The 20437-nt window shown below is 42.3% G+C and overlaps 1 protein-coding gene across 3 annotated transcripts in view; it reads left to right on the top strand.

The window, feature by feature from the left end:
• Window positions 1-20437, top strand: part of FERMT2 (FERM domain containing kindlin 2) — a 98380-nt gene that overhangs the window by 15630 nt on the left and 62313 nt on the right. The window contains exons 1-2 of one of the 3 annotated variants that reach the window (XM_027111258.1): window positions 11060-11241; window positions 11646-11811. In XM_027111258.1, the coding sequence (XP_026967059.1) occupies window positions 11655-11811 (157 nt within the window). In that variant the 5' untranslated portion in view covers window positions 11060-11241; window positions 11646-11654. Of the gene's footprint in view, window positions 1-11059; window positions 11242-11645; window positions 11812-20437 lie in introns of those variants that run through there. The other 2 variants (XM_027111260.1, XM_027111259.1) reach the window with 2 other exon arrangements.

Here is a 20437-nt window from a genome sequence, read left to right as displayed (position 1 = left end):
TCTGGGAGGATCCCACATGCCGCAGAGCAACTGGGCCCGTGAGCCACAACTGCTGAGACTGCATGTCTGGAACCTGTGCTCCGCAAAAAGAGAGGCCGCAATAGTGAGAGGCCCGCGCACCGCGATGAAGAGTGGCCCCCACTCGCCGCAACTAGAGAAAGCCCTCGCACAGAAACGAAGACCCAACACAGCCATAAATAAATAAATTAATTAATTAATTAATTAATTTTAAAAAACTGCCTTTGAGTTTAATGACCTGGAGATAATTGTGCCCCCAACATGAGCCACTTCAGTGGAGGTAGAAACTAGGATGAAATGGGTTCCATAGTAAGAGAGTAGTAAGGAAAGGGAGACAGTGAGTATATAGACAATGTTCAACATGCTTTTGAGAAGTTTTGCTCTCTATGAAGGGGAGGAGAGCAACTAGGGAGACTGTGAGGTCCAGGAAGGCTTCCTGACCTGTTCTCCACCGGCCTTTCAAATGTTGGGAAAGACTTGAGTGTATTAAAATGCTGATGAGAAGTCTCCAGTTTAAGGAGAGAGTTTGAAGACCCTGGAGAGGCATAATTGAGAATTGATGAATTAAGAATAGGAGGAAGTGGGATGCGGGACACAGGTGGATTAGCTTTTGATAAGAACATGGATGTCTCTTCTGCCTAATGGCAACAAAAGAGGAGAGGGCACCTTGTGCTGCTGCAGGCAGGATGGAAGATTTGTAATGTAAGTCAAGGCAGTTCTACCCTGATGGCTTCAACATTCACTCTGAGATAGGAGATGAAGACGTGGGAGAGTGAGGAGGGAGGCTGGGACGGAAGGGGCCAGTGCTGACTATTCAAGGACAGTGGAGAAGATTGGAGAATGACTTTTTTTTAAACACTGGAGAAAAGAATTATTGCTTGAATTCAAACTGATTTTCTCAAGTGGACTCTCCTTGTGTGAGGATGAGGACAGCATCTATCTACATTGATACACTTGTTTATAGCTCAAAGACCAGAGGCACCATGCTACTAAATATGCATGTGTCTCCAAGAAACCCATCAGTATTTACATGTGATGTTTACACTTTTGGTTCTAATGGTCTTCTAGAGTGTACGTTTCTTGGAGGCTTGGATCTGAGATGTACATCTGGGATCGTCTGGTTCACTACATTTCACTCTTTCATTGGTTCCACAACCTTTTATTGAGCACTTGCCATGTGCCAGGCACTGTGCTAGGTGCTGGGGGGCTATGGCTGTGCACAAGGCCGAGGAGGGCAGGTGGCCACAGGGACCTCCATTCCCACGGACTACAATACGAATGGTGCCCACGTGCATCGCGATGCAGTTGGAAGTTTCCTCCCTTCAAGGAGGTTACATTCTAATGGCAGAGGGGAAGGCTGGGTGGGAAGGAGACAAATAAGCAAACAAACAAGATAATTTCAAATTTTTGATAAATTTTACTGAAGAGAAAAAGCAGATGAGGAATTAGAAAGTAACTGGGCAGTAGAGGGCGGGGGCAAAGGCTACTTTAATTGTGTGGCCAGGGAAAGCTTTTCTGAGTTGATGACATTGAGGCTGAGAAAGACAGAGTCATGGAAAGAGCCAGGGAAAAGCCTGGGGGCAGGGGAGTGGCAAACACTAAGACAGGAGAGCCAGGAGGCCTGACTGACTGGAGACAGTGAGTGGGAGGTCAGCAAGGTAGGTTGGTCTTGGTCTGGTGAAGCCGTTTAAGACACCGTAAGGAGTTTCGATTTTATTCTAAGCACAATGGAAAGCTGTTGATATTTCTAAGAGAAGAGTAGGGGCTTCCCTGGTGGCACAGTGGTTAAGAACCCGCCTGCCAATGCAGGGCACGCGGGTTCGAGCCCTGGTCCAGGAAGATCCCACGTGCCGCAGAGCAACTAAGCCCATGCGCCACAACTACTGAGCCTGCGCTCCAGAGCCTGCGAGCCACAACTACTGAAGCCTGGGCGCCTAGAGCCGGTGCTCCGCAACAAGAGAAGGCACCACAATGAGAAGCCCGCGCACTGCAAAGAAGAGTAGCCCCCACTCGCCACAACTAGAGAAAGCCCGCGCACAGCAATAAAGACCCAATGCAGCCAAAAATAAATAAATTAAATTTAAAGAAAAAAGAGTAAATGTTGTGATTTACATATATAAAGGATCACTGTAGGTACTGTGTAGGAAATGGACTGGAGAGGGGAAGAGCAGAGAGACAATTTATGCCGCTATTGAATAAATAATCCAAGTGAGAAGACAGTGGCCAGGACCAGACGGGTGATGGTGGAGATGTAAAGAAGTGGGTGAATTGGGGATATACTGTAGAGACAGACTTAGCATGAACTGAGTCACTGGAGGAGGGGTGGTGAAGGAATGTGGGAAAACAAGGCTGACTTCCAGATTTTTAGGCTGAGCCAGTGGATGCATGATGGTGTCATTTACTGAGATGGAAAACACTGGAGTGGGAATAGATATTGTAGGAAAGTCAGACTCATGTTGCACAGGTTAGTTTGAAATATCTATTACACGTGGATCTCCAGGTCTGGAGCTCCAAGGACAGGTCTGGGCTAGAGACTTGGAATCATCAGCATAGAGACAGTATTTAAAGTCTCGAGGCAGAGGGAGGTAGGCTAGAGAGAGAATGCATATAGAGAAGAAAAGAGGTCCCAAGCTGGGTCCCCTCCCTACCATGCTGAATTTAGAGATTGGCTAGGGGCAAAGGATCCAGCAAGGGAGACGGAAAAAAGAAGACAGAGAGGTAGAAGAAAGAGTCCAAGAGGAGCGAGCATTTAGAAAGAGCAGACAGCATCAAATGCTGCTGAGATGGGCTTCCCTGGTGGCGCAGTGGTTGAGAGTCTGCCTGCCGATGCAGGGGACACGGGTTCGTGCCCCGATCCGGGAAGATCCCACATGCCGCGGAGCGGCTGGGCCCGTGAGCCATGGCCGCTGAGCCTGCGCATCTGGAGCCTGTGCTCCGCAACGGGAGAGGCCACAACAGTGAGAGGCCCGCGTACCACAAAAAAAAAAAAAAAATGCTGCTGAGAGGTCGAGTGAGAAGAGGATGGAAAAAGCACTGTGAGTTTTGCAACAGAGAGGCCATTAGTTTCAGTGGAGTGGTGGAAACAGAGACCAATTTGGGGGTGAGTTAAAAAGTAATTTAGACTTGAAGAAGTAGAGATGTTGCATATAGGTATTTCATTTGAGTGGTTTTAAGTTCAAAGAGACCATAGCAGTAACGGGTAGTGCAGGGACGTATGTCATCAAGAAAGACATTTTTCTTTCTTTCTTTAAATGGGAGATGGTAGAGTCTGTTTATATAGTGATGGCAATGATCTAGAAAGCAAGGGGAAAATTATATGAAGCGGGAAAAACTGCTGATGCAGGAATAGGTGGATATCTCCAAGAGCGCTGTCCTAAAGAAAGGATGGGATCCCAAAATGAAGAGTTTATCTTTTAATAGATGCATTTTTTCCATTTGCTCATTAAGTTCACATTGAAATTTATGTTGAATTTGGTTCAAGGGAGAGAAAAGATTTGCAGTGACACCTCCCAGGCCAAGGGAGAGAAAAGATTTGCAGTGACACCTCCCGGGCACCAGGTGGTGATGTTCAGCTGAGGTCAATCCTCTGTCACCTGAGTACCTGCCTAGGAGCAAGCTGATAAAAGGCACTTTTGTCCTTCCAGGTGGAACTGAGTTGGCCTTAGGGCAACTGGAATTGTAGGTGACTTTCTGGTTTGGCTCTTTTAGTGGAATTGCAACTACTGGTTTGGGAAGAATACAGGGTTTATGCATTTGAAGAGGACATTGTGATACAAAGCACAAAGGATAGGGAGCCTTTCTCAGAATGAGGGCTGGGAGTAAGCAGTTTACCAGCCAGGAAAAACAGGGAGGAACTTGCTAGACTGTAAATAACACTGAAAATCTGGGAGGAGTCTAGTGTGTTCATTAACAAGGAAACACTAATCTAGTGGGAGTTTCTGCTGTGTTGCAGGAATTGACTGCATGAAGGCAGCTCTGGGGGTTGGCCTCGTTGGCCTGTGGCCTTCCAGTGATTTACAAGGGATGGCTGTACTGTCTCCAGGCCAGCTGATCCCCAGCAGCACCTATGGGCCAGGCAAGTTGGCATCTGTTCTGTTAACATTGGTTTTCCCTTGTGAGCCTCTGAATCTCTGTCCTCGTTGTACTGAAATAATCTCTTAATCACATCCTTCCTTTCTTACATCCTGGCCCTAATCTGACCTCCTGGGAGGGTGTCCATCCGAGCAGCACAATAACTCAGCCAGCCCCACCCTCTTATTGCCTAATATAAACATTATTTATTTAAATATGTTTATGCGCTGATTTGTTGTATCCTGTGGTGTGTTTCCTCACTTATAAGATGGTTCCAGCCTTCCAATAACCCAATTCTATCCTTGCAACCTGGGGTGTATTTCTTCTGTCCTGGCAAGGGCTGCTCCTATTCCCCCTGAATCTTTGGCATGATCCCAGATAATCCTGGAGGGAATCCCGGTTTCAGTGTTAAGCAACAATTTCCCCCTTATATCTTCCATAGTCTTTACGAATGCTTAGGTCTCCTTTGTTTCAAAAAAGCGTCTTTGCTCCTGTGGCACCTCCAAATCACCATCCTATTTCTTGCTTTCCTTTCATTGATAAACTTCCCTTTTCTTTAGCTCTTTGAACTCTGTCTTTTGTCGGTCAGCTATAAAGTGCTCTCTGCAAGGTGAACAATGATTTTCACCAGCCTCGTGTTCTTAAGCACTTCTATTCTCCTGGACTTCTCGGCATCGTTTGATACTACTGACCACCTTTCCTTCTTGAAATGGTTTCTTTCTTTGTTTTGGCTTGTCTGACACTGTACTTACCTGATTGTTTTCCCGCCTCTGATCCTTTCTTTTCTGTTGCCTTAGATGCCTCTTCTTCCAGCTTCTGCCTTTGGGGAGCAGTTCCCCAAGGGTCAGTCTCATTTGGGGGGTTGAGCCATCCATGAAGGCTCACCTCTTTGTTAATGATTTTTCTCTGTGTGATCTGATCCTCTCACAAGATTGCCAGGCTTATTTATCTAAATGTTTCCACTGCGATATACAGCTTTCACCCCAAGTTCAATATTTCTTTTTTTTAAAAGCCTCATCTTTCCCTTGGTCCCTGAAATCAGCTCCTCCCAATTTCCCTTTCCCAGTTCAGTAACTCCACTGTTTTTCCTGGTCACCCAAACGTGAAAACTTTGAAGGATTTATGACCTTCTGTTTTCAGACCTCGGTTTAATTCCACTTCTTCCATGTACCAACCGTGTGGTTTAGAACAAGTTATACAACCAGATAATCACTCTGCCTATCAGTTAACTCACATTAAATAAAGATAATAATAAAAACTCAAGGTTGTTGTGAGGAACAAGTAAAGTGCCCTGCATAGCACTTAGAACGTCAAAAATGCACAAACGCTTTTGATAATAGTAATTTTTTTGAAATTTCCTCTATCTCCCACCCCCTATTACTTACCTCATCAGCCAAAGGCTTTTTCTTACATCTAAGTTATGAACACATTCCAAGCCTACCTTCTGAATTCTAGTCCCTTGCTCTTCCAATCCATCATGCATATTTTTCTTGGATTAATCTTATTTGAACATTGCTTTCATGATGCTATTACTATATGCCAACTTTTTAATGGCTCCCCATTTTCTATCTCAGACTCTAAATTTCTGTCCTCCCTCGTCAGCCTCACTCCATGCTCACTCTTCCTCAGAGCATCTCCTTGACGTTTCTTCCTTTCTTCTCCCTGGCTGGTGATCATGCCATGCTCACTTCTGCCTCCTGATTTCACATATCACTCCCCTGGAAAGGCCAAACTCCATCTACTTCATATCTGCTTAGATTTATCTTCTTCATAAAACGTTCCATGACTGCATTGATGACTTTCTTTCAGAGGCTAGGTTATCACAGTCTTCAAAGTGGGTCTGTACTTCACAATTTAGTCCTTAGAGTAACAGAGTTTTTCTCCCTTCTGATTTTTTAATGAATCGCTAAAAAAATACCTCTATATGAATATTAATAATAGTCAAAAGATGGAAATAACCCAAATGTCTTTCATTCATCTCTTGAAATACACTTGGGTTGTTTCCACCTTTTGGCTATTATTAATATTTGCATATAAGTATTTGTGTGGACATATGTTTCCAATTCTCCTGGGTATATACCTAGGAGTAGGATTGCTAGGTTACATGGTAACTCTATGTTTAGTGTTCTAAGGAGCTGCCAAATTGTTTCTTGAAAACAGCTGACCATTTTGCATTCCCATCAGCAATGTATGAGGGTTGTAATTTCTCTACATCCTAGCCAATATTTGTTACTGTCATTTTTTTTTTTATCATATCATTTTAGTGGGTGTGAAGTGTTAGTTCATTGCAGTTTTGATTTGCATTTCCCTGACGCCTAATGACGTTGAGCATCTTATTATGTGCTTATTGGCCTCTTGCACATCTTTGGAGAACTGCCTATTCAGATCATTTGCCCATTTTTAATCAGCTTGTTTTTCTTCTTGTTGTTGAGTTGTAATAGCTCTTTATATAGTCTAGATATAAGTCCCTTAAAAGATAAATGATTTGCAAATATTTTTTCCTATTCTGTGGGTCTTTTCACATTTTTTTTTTTTTTTCCACACTACTTGACTTATGGGATCTTAGTTCCCCGACCAGGGAATCAAACCTGGGGCCTCCTGAAGTGGAAGTGTGGAGTCCTAATCACTGGACTGCTAGGGAATTCCCTCCTTCTTTTCACATTTTTGATGCTGTCCTTTGAAATACAGGCATTTTTGACTTTTGATAAAATCCAACTTAGTTTTTCTTTCATCATTTTGGCTTTGATGTCCTATCTAAGAAGCCATTGTTTAATCCAAGGTCACAAAGATTTACTTCTATGTTTTCTTCTAAGAATTTTATAGTTTAGATCTTACATTTAGGTCTACAATCCGTTTTGAGTTGATTTTTGTATATGGTGTAAGGCAGCGGTGTAATTTAACTCTTTTTGCATATGGACATCCTTTCTGGTGTTTTAAATATGTCTCCTGTATTAGATAGATGTTCCTTAAGCGCTTGTGGCGTGTGCTATACATCGACACGTGTGTCTCAGCGCCCTGCACTGTGCTACACACACAGTGAGCTGCCTTGTTTGTGTGAATCGTTCATATTTTTGTCAGAGGCAGAACATTTCACAAGATGACGTGGTGCTCAAAAATTGTTTTCTAAGTATCACCCAGCATGGTTTTCTGTGAAAAGCTTTCTATAATCTAGACCAGTAAATGCAAGCAGTGCGTTTCTTTCCCCTTGAAGTAGAGATTTCATTGTTATCTGAGAGGCTTTCTTTAGATCTGTGTCAAAACAGCCCCACTCCGAAGCAAGTCTTCCTTGCTGCTCAGTTTGCCAGGACTTTTCTTGTTGTTTACCGTGAGTATCCACTTCTATCAGAAAAGTGGCTCCTGCAACCTTCCTTCCCATTCTTAGTTCACACTCCATGCTCCTTGATTTCTACCCCCTTAGTAGCTTTACCAGTGGGCTCCATTTTTGGTAATGCCTGAGACAAACAGGAATCCTGCTCACCTGGTATTTGACAGGAATAATTCATTACATTTCATCTTGCTGGCCTCATATGGCATTTTTACGTGCATTTTAAACTACCCTTACACATTCACACTCACACAAACCTTCCCTTATGTTCTCCTCTCCCCCAACCTCTCTTTCTTTCAAACTCAGTGGTTATATTTTGTATTAACCTTTTAAGAATATAAAGCACAGTTTAAGTAGGCTGAGAGAAAAAGCTGAAGTCAACCTGTGGATAACCAAGCCGGAGGGAGGGCTGCATTAGACGGCCGATCTGTGAGGTATCATTTGGTCTAAACCTAAGCCCAGTGCTTGGTACCTTATTTGGATATTGCTGCTTTCAACGCTTGAGCTGTTCTTCCAAACACTGGAGTTCTCGGCTACTTTTCAGTATGATGTAAGTACCAGAAGTATTGCATTGTCTTAGAGGTTCTAGTGGGGGATTTCAGATAAGATTCCACATCTGAACATACTGGGAAATGTTAGGTGGAAGTAAACATCTAAGAAATGCACTTGAAGGTCTCACTCGATAATCTAGAAAAAAATCCCCAATTTCAGAGATTCAAGTCTGACTCTTCTTTAATCTTCAAAGCAATCAACAGCTTGAAATACTCAAAAAAGAAGGCCTAAAGGGACCAGCTGCACCCATCTCAGCCTAACTATTCCTCCAGTGGTTCCTTCAGAGGGTCACTGCCTTCCTGTGCTTTATACTGCTCAAACACAAACTGCTGACTTTCTAAAGCTGGTAAAGTCTCTTATAAAGATATAATCAAGCTGTTTCCAATGCTAAGAAATGGGGCTGGTAATTTGCAATATTAACATCTCCCCTTCCAGCTCCCCGTCCCTTATATAGGGATCATTCACAGAAGTGGGCAGCAGTCAGAGTAGTGGGCACTGTGGTGGGAGGTTGTTCAGAAAGTAACTCACTGGAGAGTGAGAAAACAAGAACTAGAATGTGGAAACTGAGCATTAAAAGGGTTTCTGAGACACGACAGTTGGCTTCGACAAAAGGGAATATTCAGACAGGACATGGATATTTTTGGTTCTATAGAGGCATGTTTGAGAAGCCATAGTCATTCAGAGCTTACTGGAGCACTTGCGAAGGTTGTTAAGGTACAGTTCTTAGCTCATTCCTGGCTCTATTTGACATTTCTAACCCTCCACTTCCCACCTGTTTTCCTGTTGTTTTGTGCCTTTTATAATGTATGCTATCTCACAGTTTATGCATCTTATACGTTGCCATAAGTCTTTAGAGGATAAGGTGTGGAAATAAACCACATAGATTTAAAAGCCAGGATTTCCCCCAAAATGAATCTCTCCCTGGGGCAGACCTAGTGTTTCCTTGACATTTGTGTTGATTTGGTACCAGCATGTTTTCCGTTTTCTTTGTGCCAAGCTATTTGTGAATCTGTGGGCAACGCAAAGAATTTGAAGTCCCCGCTCTCAAAGTACTCATGTTTTATTTGGGAATATTAAAAAACACAAAAGGAAACCTCTGAAAGTCCTGTCCAGGTGTCCAGCAGCTGCTCTATCAGTTGTGTCTATCATTGTGAAGGTAATGGCATGCCCAGAGAAATCGAGATGCTGGATGCAATGAAAGCCGGCAACAGACAAGTCCTGAATGCAAAGCTTTGGAGCTTTCGGAAAATAAAGAATAGAGGGGGAAAAAAAAAAATCTCCTGATCTCAACACCCAGAGAGCTTCTTAACATTTTGGTGTATCTCCTTTCAGTATTTTTTCTCTGAATATTTAGGACTAGATACGCTTGTGATTTTACAGCTGCATGTACAGTTCTGTACAGTTTTTTTTTTTACCCTAACAAGCTATTCTCTATTTTATTAAAAATATTTTCCTATATATTTCCAACACCATAATTTACAAAAACATTCCCTCCTCTCAGGAAGTTCATACTGCTTCCAAGTGCACTATTTAGACCCTGCATGAGTAGAAATGATTGGAGAGTGGAGAGACTGCAGACTCGAGGCATCAATTTCTCCATGATGACTAGCTGAAAATACTGTAGTGGTTTTCCCTATTTTTGGTGCCAAACCTCTGGCATCTGACTAAATTTCGCTGCTTTTCTTTCACTCCTTTATGGGTCCCACCCCTTACTTGAGGCCTCTAACCTCGTTTCCCAATAGTGTTGCTGAACACAGGGTTATTTGCGGGGTGGGGGGTGGTGGTGGTGAGGTCCGTCTTTTTGACACAGTTCAAGAAGACTTTGAGACTTTTAAAACTGGGGTCTTTTGTGGGATCTGGGATATCTTATCTGCATCTTCCTGACCTTAATTCGTCGAGCCATGCATTTGCCAGCGAGGCAATTTCCCCGGCTAGCTGTTTCTGACCGGAGCCCTCTCCACAGAGTACGCCAGTAAAAGGGGGAAGTGGAAGTAAAGTGGGAAGCAGGAGGACCGTTCTCCATCACTGGTCAGTCTCCACAGGTAACATTCTTTAGTTCTGCCCGTACCTGCTGGCACCGGTCCAGAGCTATTAAAATTCCTTCAAGGTGTGGCTCAGGGTGCGGTTGAGATGTATATCCATCTAAATGCCTTAGTAGGCTGTTAGTGCTACATTGCATATAAAAATACACAAATACGTACAAAAAGTTGAAAAGGCTGGAAAAAACAGTTTCCGAGTAAAACTCACTGCCCTGATTTTTTTCCCCCTTTAACAAGCGCATCGTAAGACCTAAATGACTCACTTCTGGTTGGAGCTTCCGAATGGGTTAAGAGCGCAAGCAAACTCTTGGGAGTCCAGTAGGAGTTGCTGATTGTGCCGGACATTGCTTGCAAAGCAATTTTTGTGGTTCACCTCCCTCCGGGTTTTCTCATTCTTTTGTTGGAGGTTCACGGAGCTGGCCTGGGCATTTACTTTTTAAAGTTTTTACGTCCCCAACCTTCTGTCTCCAGCTCCCAGAGTGCGGCCCCTCTCACCGCCCTGAGACTTTTGGGCTCACTCCAGGCACGGGAAGGGGGCGGGGGACTTTGTTCCCTGCAAACGACATTGCCCTGGGAATTTCCTGTGGCCGTTTCTCACGGACGAGCCCCCTCCGCCGGCTGGAGGCGCCGACACCCACCGTCGCGGGCCCTCGCTGAGCCAGAGAAGCGAGCGCGGAACGCAGCGCCCGGCGCCCACCAGCGCCCCGGTGCGAGGCAGCTGCGCTCCCGTGGCTCCCCCTCCTCAGGTCCCGCCGCCGAGAGCCCGGATGTTGGATTCAATCCCTACGCCGGGTCCTTCATTTCCATAAAAGGGCAGCGGCACGGCGGGGCAGAGATTACTGCCGCCGAGGGCGCCCCCGCCTCCCCCGCACTGCTCGCTCCCCCGCCGCGCGCCGCCCCGCCCCCAGCCCGGGAGTCCGCGCGGCCTCGGCCCCGAGTGCGGCCGCAGGGGACGCGGGGGGAGGGGCGAGGCGGCTAGACCCGCTGCGTGCGCCTTAGCGGGGCGAGGGGGAGGGAGCCGGACTCGGACTGAGGGGGCGGGGAGAGAAGGGTGGAGCGCGGAGGGAGAGGCGAGGGGCCGCGACGACCGGACTCCATTAGTCGCTCCGGCCGGGACGCAGCGTTTCGCCCGCAGAGGAGGGTACCCGCAGCCACAGCCGCCGCCGCCGCCGGGCGAGCCTTCGCCCCGCGCCTGTTGCCGCGGGAGCCCCGGGCCGGGAGCGCGAGAAGCGCGCGGTGAGGGGCCGGGCCCGGAGGGGACCGAGGGGTAGCGTGGGCGGGGAGGAGGACTGTGGAGCCCGCAGGCGGCGTCTCCCGAGCCTGGGTGCGGCCAGCAGGCGGGCAGGTGAAGCCCGCCGCGGTCCGCTAGGCGAGGGCCGCTAGGCTGGGGCCGCGCGGGGCGGGCGGCGCCGTGTCCGCCGAGGGCCGCCGCGGGGCGGGAGCGCGGGGCAGCCGCTGGGAAGGGGCGCAGGATCCTGCCTGCAGCTGGTCTCGCCGCGTCTCTCCCGAACTTGGGTTCATGCGGAAACCCTCGCGTTCTCCACCTTCTCTCACCTCGCGGCCGACTCTGCGAGTTCAGTGGGATTTGCCTGCCTTTGGGGGAGTGACGCTGACGAGAGCCATTTCCTCCGTGCTTGCAGGAAGGAGCCATGGCTCTAGACGGGATAAGGATGCCAGATGGCTGCTATGCGGATGGGACGTGGGAATTGAGCGTTCATGTGACGGACCTGAACCGCGATGTCACCCTAAGAGTGACCGGGGAGGTGCACATTGGAGGGGTGATGCTCAAGTTGGTGGAAAAACTCGGTGAGTAGCATCCCGGCCGCGTCAAAGTAACGACTACCCAGGCTGGGCGCGGGGTTGGGGGGGTGACTTAAGGCGGGAGGACGGGTGGATTTTGGAAATCTTGCTTGGCATCCCGCAAATACTTTTAAAAAATGTAAGCTCTCTCAGTATTTAAGCAAATAGACCTTTTTCCCTTTGAATCTTGTTTTGTATTGTTACTCTGAAATTTTCATAATTTGGTGATTCCAGCCTCCCGATTAATACGCTCAACTGCGTAGTAAACGGAGAAGATTCCTTAATTTTTTACACTTAGCGATTTCACATTAAAAGAAATGAAAGAGTGCGCAAGTGAATGTTGAGAGGGTTATATTACAGGGTTTGTGGTTATCAATTACTTATCTGCAGTGTACCTGGTCGTTGGTGACGTTTGGTATTGAGGATGATGCAAAATCTATTTAAGAATAAATTCTACTGGAAATTGTTCAACTTCTGGCGCTGATGTGAAGGTCTTGTAGCTGTACTACTACGTGATGGAGTATATCAAAATGTTGCAGTCATCCACTCTTATAAGGGGTAGGGCAGTGTTTGACTACCTATAGTAGTCCATGCTTTAAGTAAGTTATTTCCCGCGTTCGATTTTATATGAATAACAAGCTGGTGAAAGAATTTTGTATTAAAAAGCAGACATTATTGAACTTGAGATTGACATATTTGCTTAGGTACAAATATATTGATTTTAAAATGTTGATTGATTTAAAACTGACTCAGTCTTAAATAATAGGGTATCCAACAATGTGAAGTGTAAGAAAATTTTTCAGTACACATTTGTGATGGATGAAACCATTTTCAGCTGGAAGAATCAACTAAAATGATTCAATAGATGCTTTTATTACAAGAGAAATGCTTGAAGGACTGTTCCTGAGCTTTAATGTGCCATTTGTTTGTAATACAGGTTCTGAAAAGTGGAAATGCATGGCATTATCTTTTTAGGCTTTGTGTGTGTGTGTCTTTAAAACGCAGCATTCCTTCTTCTGGCCATTCTGGAAAAGTAGAGAAGTGGTTATTTATCAGGAAATGTATTTCTTGCCAAGGGATTAGTGTATACCTACCACATAAACTTACCAAAATAGTGCTCCAGTGTAATTTGCAGTGTAAGACAGCATTCATTTAGATGGGTCTTCTTTGGATTCCTGCAGGAAGTTTAATTATTGAAGGACCATAAAGAAGCTCCTTGCAGGGTAGCCTTCTCCTTAGGACTGTGCATTGTTTGGTTCTCTGAGACAAAACCCAGGACAGAGGGCCCCCCCCGCCCCGTGGCCCTTTGAAAATGAGATTTTGCTGTGTGTTTATCCACTTAACTGTTCGTTAGCATTGTTCTTATCTGATTAATCAATCACTGTGCAGAATATTTCTGAACCTTTTTTGTTCAGCACTAGTGAGGGGTTACGTTTTAGGAAGAAAATTTCAAATATAATTGTTTGTATTTCCTTTGTTTTCAAAGGAAGCAAGCATTTTCTTCACATATTGCTTTATATATGATAAATGGACCTTATTAATACTCCGATTTCAATAAGAGATATTTCTTATTGTGAAAAAGGACCTGTTGAAGGTGACTGAGATAACTTGTAGTTCTTGAAAGCCAGGCTTTATCTAATGAATAAATAATGACTTCTGTATTTATATTGCATTGATTAGAGCTGTTTATTACAGAATCACAGGCATAAATAGAAATACAGAGAAGAAACTATTTTTAGACAGAACTGATGTTAATTTGCAGTGATTATAATTTAATCTTTTAATGTTGATGCATTTTAAATATTTTATGCAGTGAAAAGAAGCCCAACAAGGTAGGAGATGTTGTGTACGTGAAAGCCTTACATCTTTCTTGAACTGAGCCAATACTGATCCTCTTAGGTTTTGACTTTCAAATAGAAAGTGTTTTTCAGCTTAATTCTGACTCTCCTGTTTGGGAAAAAGTAAGGCTAAATGATTTTTTGCTCCTGGTTTTAGGATTAGATACTTTGGATGGCAAGCTATTTTGTTATCTATTGGCAAATAAATAGAGGAGAAATTCAGGACAGCATTTAAAATTTACAAACCAGTCTAATCAGGTTAGAAAAGAACTTTATAATGCTTCAGAGTTGCCTAAAACTGGAATGGCCTGCCTTCTGAAGCCCTAAGTTGTGTTACTGAAGGTATTAAAGGGCAGACTGGATGGTTACTTGTCATCGAAGTAGATCAGAGCAGCTTGCTGAGTGTAGATAAGAGGTGGAGGTCATGGTAGGGATGAGACAGGGTGTCATGTTGGAGGGGATTGCAGAGCAGGGATGGACAGTTAGCAGGACCAGGGTGCTCTGGTCTCAGAACACTTACGGTGCCGCAGAACAGCCTTCACCTACGTTTTCAAACTCCGGATGTGTGTTTGATACCCTTCTTCTTCTCATCAGAGTGTGTATGAATACCAAAGCATTATGTTTTAAGGCTGTCTTCCATATAATCAGCGATAGCAATTATTTCTCTGGGATGGATAGAGTCCATGATGACTCCTTCCCTCAACATTGTGTTAAAATTTTGTGTGTATGTGCACATGTGAAATTTTCTGGGAAGAGGCTTTTTAGCTTTCATTAGATTCACAAAGAGGTCTGTGATCAAGAAAAGGGTTATGATACAACACTAAGGTTTGGCCCTTGAAGGTCAGCCTTATTTTGAAGGTACAGTGTTCATCCCAGACTTAGGCACTTTAATTAAGCAAGCTGTAAAAGTAAGTAATGGTTCCTTAGAATGTCGACAACATCTTTGTATTTAGTTAGAATTTTATAAAGAACTTGTGTGCTTCTTCAGCTAAGGTCATTGAACCATGATTCTTAGATTTATGACTTTCATTCAAAGATCTGAACGATCCCTTTTAAATTTTAGTACACAACACATTTGTCATTCTGCACTAACCTTTTACAAGAAAATAAAGAGTGTATACCATGAAAAGGTGGGCTTTAGGGAATTATATCCTGATGTCACAGAAACTTTTTGCATCTGTGACTTTAGGTTGCTACTAGACAAATAATTTCGACCTCATTCTGAAAACGAAAAGTTACTTCACTTTATTTTTTTAAAAATCCAGATTAGAAGCTTTAAATAGAATTTTTAAAATTTATTGTACTTTTTGTTAAAAAAGTTTTGAAAGCTTATAGTTGTTTTTTTTTGGGGGGGGGGGGGGCCGCACCAGGCGGCACGTGGGATCTAGTTCCCTGACCAGGGATGGAACCTGAGCCCCCTACAGTGGAAGCACGGCATCTTAACCACTGGATCTCCAGGGAAGTCCCTAGTTTTTTTCTTTTTTAAGAAAAGAGTTAAAATATAAGACATCAGGGTTAAGGATTATAAAAATAAGACATCAGAGGATAAAATTATAAAATAATTGTATTCAAAAACAAATGTTATAAGGAAGAGGCCCAGGTTTATGGGATTCCCTGACGTTCCTCTGGACATCATTGAGAATTATTAAAACTGTTCTACTCCATAGGATTCAGAGGTTAGTACGTGTTGAGGATTCAAGATGCCAGAGAGATGCTTTGTTTCACTGCATTTTAGTATCACTTTATAAAAATTGTCTTTTTAGAATTGTGTACAATTAGATCTTTAATTTTCTAGAAAAATTTATGGTAGTTAGAGAGTAAGGAATTTATTATAACATGGAACTTAGTGAATGGAAATCTCCAGCCAACAGCTCTATGAGGTTGGAGGGAGGAATAGGCTGTGTGATTTCTAAGTTTCTTCTAACTCTGATTCTATGGGTAGGAAGAATGTAGAAGTTGGGTTAAATCAGATTAAATGATAATCCAGAGGAAAAAATGTAAATTGGCAAACTCAGGAGCACCTAAAAAAATATATGGAGTTGACTTAGAAAATTTGAGGAATATGTTTCTGGATGTAGCCTTTGGAAAGAAGTCATCCTTGCTTTAAAGTGTGTCATGTTCTTGCTATAATAATGAAATAGAGTACATTTGCGTTGGAGTTGCATGTTAGGATTGAGTTAAACTGTGAATTTAGCACACGTGATGACCGCCTCCCCCCCAAAAAAAAGATTTTGGTTCAGATGACCTTAAAAATCCCTTAAAGTCATCATGAAGTATGGTTTCCATACATTCATTTCACAGGAGTGCAAAATAGCTAGTTTTTCCTTCAGAAACTCCAAAGATAAATTTCTTTAGTTGAGCCCCAGATGAAGCAATTGGCTTGCATTAGGGGCTTTGTTACACAAAAATGCTTTGAATACTAGGATCAGAGCTTGGCAAGATGCACACAGGGAGAGACACATATGTTACTGGACAGCTCCCTTATACGCCTGCTTAGTGCTCCTTGGGGAAGGTATGCTTATTTCGTGGAATGGTGCTGTGCTGTTGAAATCCTCAGTTTTTCCCCCTGAGAGCTTATGGTTGAATTCATGGAAGTAAAATGTCTACATGATGCAGCCTCACTGCATTTGTAGTGAAATACATTAAGATAAAAATAAATTTGAAAATCTTTTGGAGTGGGGTGGGAGAAACACCTAATGGTGAAATCATATATATTAGAGTGAGGAAAATTTTAGTTAAATATGTACTGTCTTATAAGTGTTTAGAGTACTGTTAATGATCCACAGGAGCTGGACATTGAATTTTATGTTTCTCAGCACATCTTAAGCTCCTTAAAATAAAGGGCAGTTTGTAAATTTTACTGAAATTCTCATAGCACCTAATAAAGTATAAGCTATTCCTTGGATACATTATGTGTGGTTTGCTCCCGTGTTTTATACACAGTTTTTAAAAGATCAACAAATACTGTTTGATTCCAACTAGAGTTAACTTATTTATAGAGGCACTAGGAAGGATATATCTTTTTTATTCAGTTTCTTAGAAAAGATCTTGTCGGAAACGTCTGTTAGCTATTGAAGAAAATTGAAAGAAAATTTAAAGTTTTGCTTTTTACCTTCAACTAATTATTTTTTGAAATTTCAAACTTATAAGTTCAAGAATAATAACTGTGAACACTATAATCTTCATCTAGACCATCAGTTAACATTTTGTCATTTGATTTCTCTGTACACGTAAACACATACACATTTTTTGGGAACCATTTGAGGTATTTGCACACATCATAACCCTTCATCCCTAAGTACTTAAAATATGTATCACCTAAGAACAAGGACTTCTCTTAGGTATTACATTACAGTTATCAAATTCAGGAAATGTAACATTGATTCAGTACTAACATGTCTAACATGTTCAATACTAATTGTCTGACATGTATCCGTATTTCAGATTTGCCAGTTGTTCCAGTATTGGCCTTTGTCTTTTCCATCCAGGATTTCATTCTACATTTAACTATCACTAAATTGACCTCTTTACTTAGTTTCTTTTAATATACACAATGGCTACCAAGTTTGGAACCATAGGAGAATATGTAATATGTGGCCTATTAATATTACATTAAGATACGTGTAAAGCAATTGTACCTGTTTTCAGACTTCATAGCCACCCTATGGAACAGTTCCTTAGCTTTTTTTTTTTTTCCGGTACGCGGGCCTTTCACTGTTGTGGCCTCTCCTGTTGTGGCGCACAGGCTCCAGACGCGCAGGCTCAGAGCGGCCATGGCTCACGGGCCCAGCCGCTCCGCGGCATGTGGGATCTTCCCGGACCGGGGCACGAACCCGCATCCCCTGCAAAGCCAGGCGGACTCTCAACCACTACGCCACCAGGGGAGCCCTAGAATGATATGTTTATAGGTTCTTTTTCATACACTTTTATCTTTAAAGTTCAGTTTTCTTCTTAGCTTTCTATCGGATAAGGTATAGATAATAGTTTTAGACATCATTGGGTATAGATTTCCCATAGTGTTGGTTGTCTTTAGACTGTAGTAAATGTTAATGCATCCATAGAATAATAAACAATATTCTGGCTCTGCCACGTATTGGTTTGTGTGATCACTGGACAGCTAATCCAGTCTGCTGAGTGGGTTTTGACATCTGTAAAATGCAAATTTAAGAAAACTTTCTTACAGGTCTTGGTGGGAAAAGAGATACTACATGTGGAAATGCATTACATGGACTCTTTGTGCTATACAAATGAGAGTGGCATTGAAAGTCCCTGAATACCCTGAACTGGGGATGGGGATCAGGGAGGGACTCCTTTTGAAAGGAGTTAAGATATAATCTAGACTGTTTAATAGGTTCTAGCTTTAATCGTGGAGAACTGTACTCCTCAGAAGGAGCCTAGTTTGGGACTGCTTTGTGCTCTCATCCCCTAAACAACAAGGAAAATAGCTATCATTCCGCTCTTTCGCTCACTTCCAAACATACCTGCCCCTGTAATGTAGCAAAGAGCTATTTAACTACTGTTTTCATGAGATTTCTGAAATGGAATGGACCAACAAGTGGACGATGGTATTCCAGAGATTTGAAAAATTTATAACCACGAAGGCCTCAGTAGTATGTTTTTTATTCACTTATAACAAAGGAATGATACAAAATTGTGTCTTGGCATATGAAAACATTAAGCCCATTTAGAAACTAATGAAAGTGGTTTAAGAAAAAAGCTAACATAGTCAGTTTTTTTTTTTTTGCGGTACGCGGGCCTCTCACTGTTGTGGCTTCTCCCGTTGCGGAGCACAGGCTGTGGACGCGCAGGCTCAGTGGCCATGGCTCATGGGCCCAGCCGCTCCGCGGCATGTGGTATCTTCCTGGACCGGGGCACAAACCCGTGTCCCCTGCATCGGCAGGCAGACTCTCAACCACTGCGCCACCAGGGAAGCCCCATATTCAGTATTTTTATTTAAATAATTATATTACTGAAATAAAAATTAATAATGCTGATGCCACTGTACATTACAAAATGGTATATGCCCAGTGTGAGGTAAACAAATATTCTAAAAGAATATTATAAAATAATTTTTTAAATGAGGTGTGACATTCTACACTTGGGTTTGTGGTTACAAATTCATATCCAGTATAATTCATTTGTAACAAATTTTTGCATAATTATTGCATTTTTTGCTTGTTAATTTTTTCTTAATGTCAAGCTTACGAGGTATAATTTATGTATAGTAAAATTCATACTTTTTAGTATAATGTGCTGAGTTTTGACAAACCCATGCAGTCATGTAAAACAATCACAATCAAGATATAGAACTTTCCCAACACTACAAAAAATGTCTTTGTGTTCCTTTATAATCAGCCCATCCCCTCAACCCCAGCTTCTAAAAACTACTGAATGCCTTTTCTAGAATGTCATATAAATGGAACCACGTAGCTTTGAGGGTGGTTTCTTTTGCTTAGTATAATACATTTTATTTTATTTAAAAAATATTTTTAGCATAATACATTTTAGATTTGTGTGTATCAGTAGTTTTTTGTTGTTGTTGTTGAGTTGTAGTTCATTGTATGGATGTGTAGCACAGTTTATCCATCTACCACTTGTTTCCAGTGTTTCCAGTCTACCAGTGTTGTTTCCAGTTTGGGGAGATTATGAATTGGGCTGTTGTAAACATTTCCATGAATGTGTATTTTCATTTCTCTTGGATAACTACCAAGGAGAGGGATTGGTGGGTAGTATCCTAAGTATATGCTTAAATTTATTTTTTGAATTTTATTTTATTTTATTTTTTATGCAGCAGGTTCTCATTAGTTATCTATTTTATGCATGTTAGTGTATACATGTCAATCCCAATCTCCCAGTTCATCCCACCACCCCCACCCCCACCCCCACCATCCCCCATGCTTAAATTTTTTAGGAAACTGCCCAGTTTTTCCAAAGTGACCACATCATTTTGCATGCCTATCAGCATGGTATAAGAATTGAAAAAAATTTTTTTGAGAGTTCCAGTTGCTCTCAGTCCTCCCTTAGCACTTGGTATTGTCAGGTGTTTTTGTTTTTATTTTTGTTTAGTCAGTCTAATAAAGTATGTAGTGGTATCTCATTATGATTTTAATTCACATTTCCCTAATGACTAACGATGGGAAGCTTTTCACATGCTTATATGTCATCTGTATATCTTAGTGAACAGTTTTCATATCTTTTGCCTATTTTTTTAAATTGTGGTGTTTGTTTTCTTACTGAGTTTTAAGAGTTCTTTATTCTAGATACAAGTACTTTATCAGATATGTGTTTTGCAGTATTTCCTCCCAGTCTATGGCTTGTCTTTTTATTTTCTTAACCGTATCTTTCAAAGAGCAAAATTTAGAGGAAGTCCATTTTATCAAGATTTTTCTTTTCTGGATTGAACTTTTAAAAAATTGTCTCATGCAAGGAAATTGGCCTAGGCAAGGTCTCAAAGATTTTGTCCTGGAAGTTGTATAGCTTCTGTCTATTTGTATGTTAATAAGGAGGAATATGTGAGGTAAAGTAGTGATAATGTATTAGAAAGGAAATAATTGCATCATATCAATTTAAAATAATGTAATTACAACTTTAATTTGGTAGAATCTGAGGTGTAAAATAATAGTCCAATGAAAACTGATTTACCATCGATCTACTAGAAAAGTTAGATTTTTTAGAACTTTAGTCATAAAAATAGATCTATAGTAAAGCATCATTGAATAATAAACGTTTCAGGGTTTAATGTTATAGAAAGAATTAAGTCTGGATTCCAATCCTGACCATCCCACTTAATAGCT

This window comes from Aethalodelphis obliquidens, unplaced genomic scaffold, assembly GCF_003676395.1.
Source record: "Aethalodelphis obliquidens isolate GAN/ISIS:26980383/991018 unplaced genomic scaffold, ASM367639v1 scaffold10, whole genome shotgun sequence".
In the NCBI taxonomy this organism is placed as follows: Eukaryota; Metazoa; Chordata; class Mammalia; order Artiodactyla; family Delphinidae; genus Aethalodelphis; species Aethalodelphis obliquidens.
This window is presented reverse-complemented; position numbering and strand designations above follow the sequence as displayed.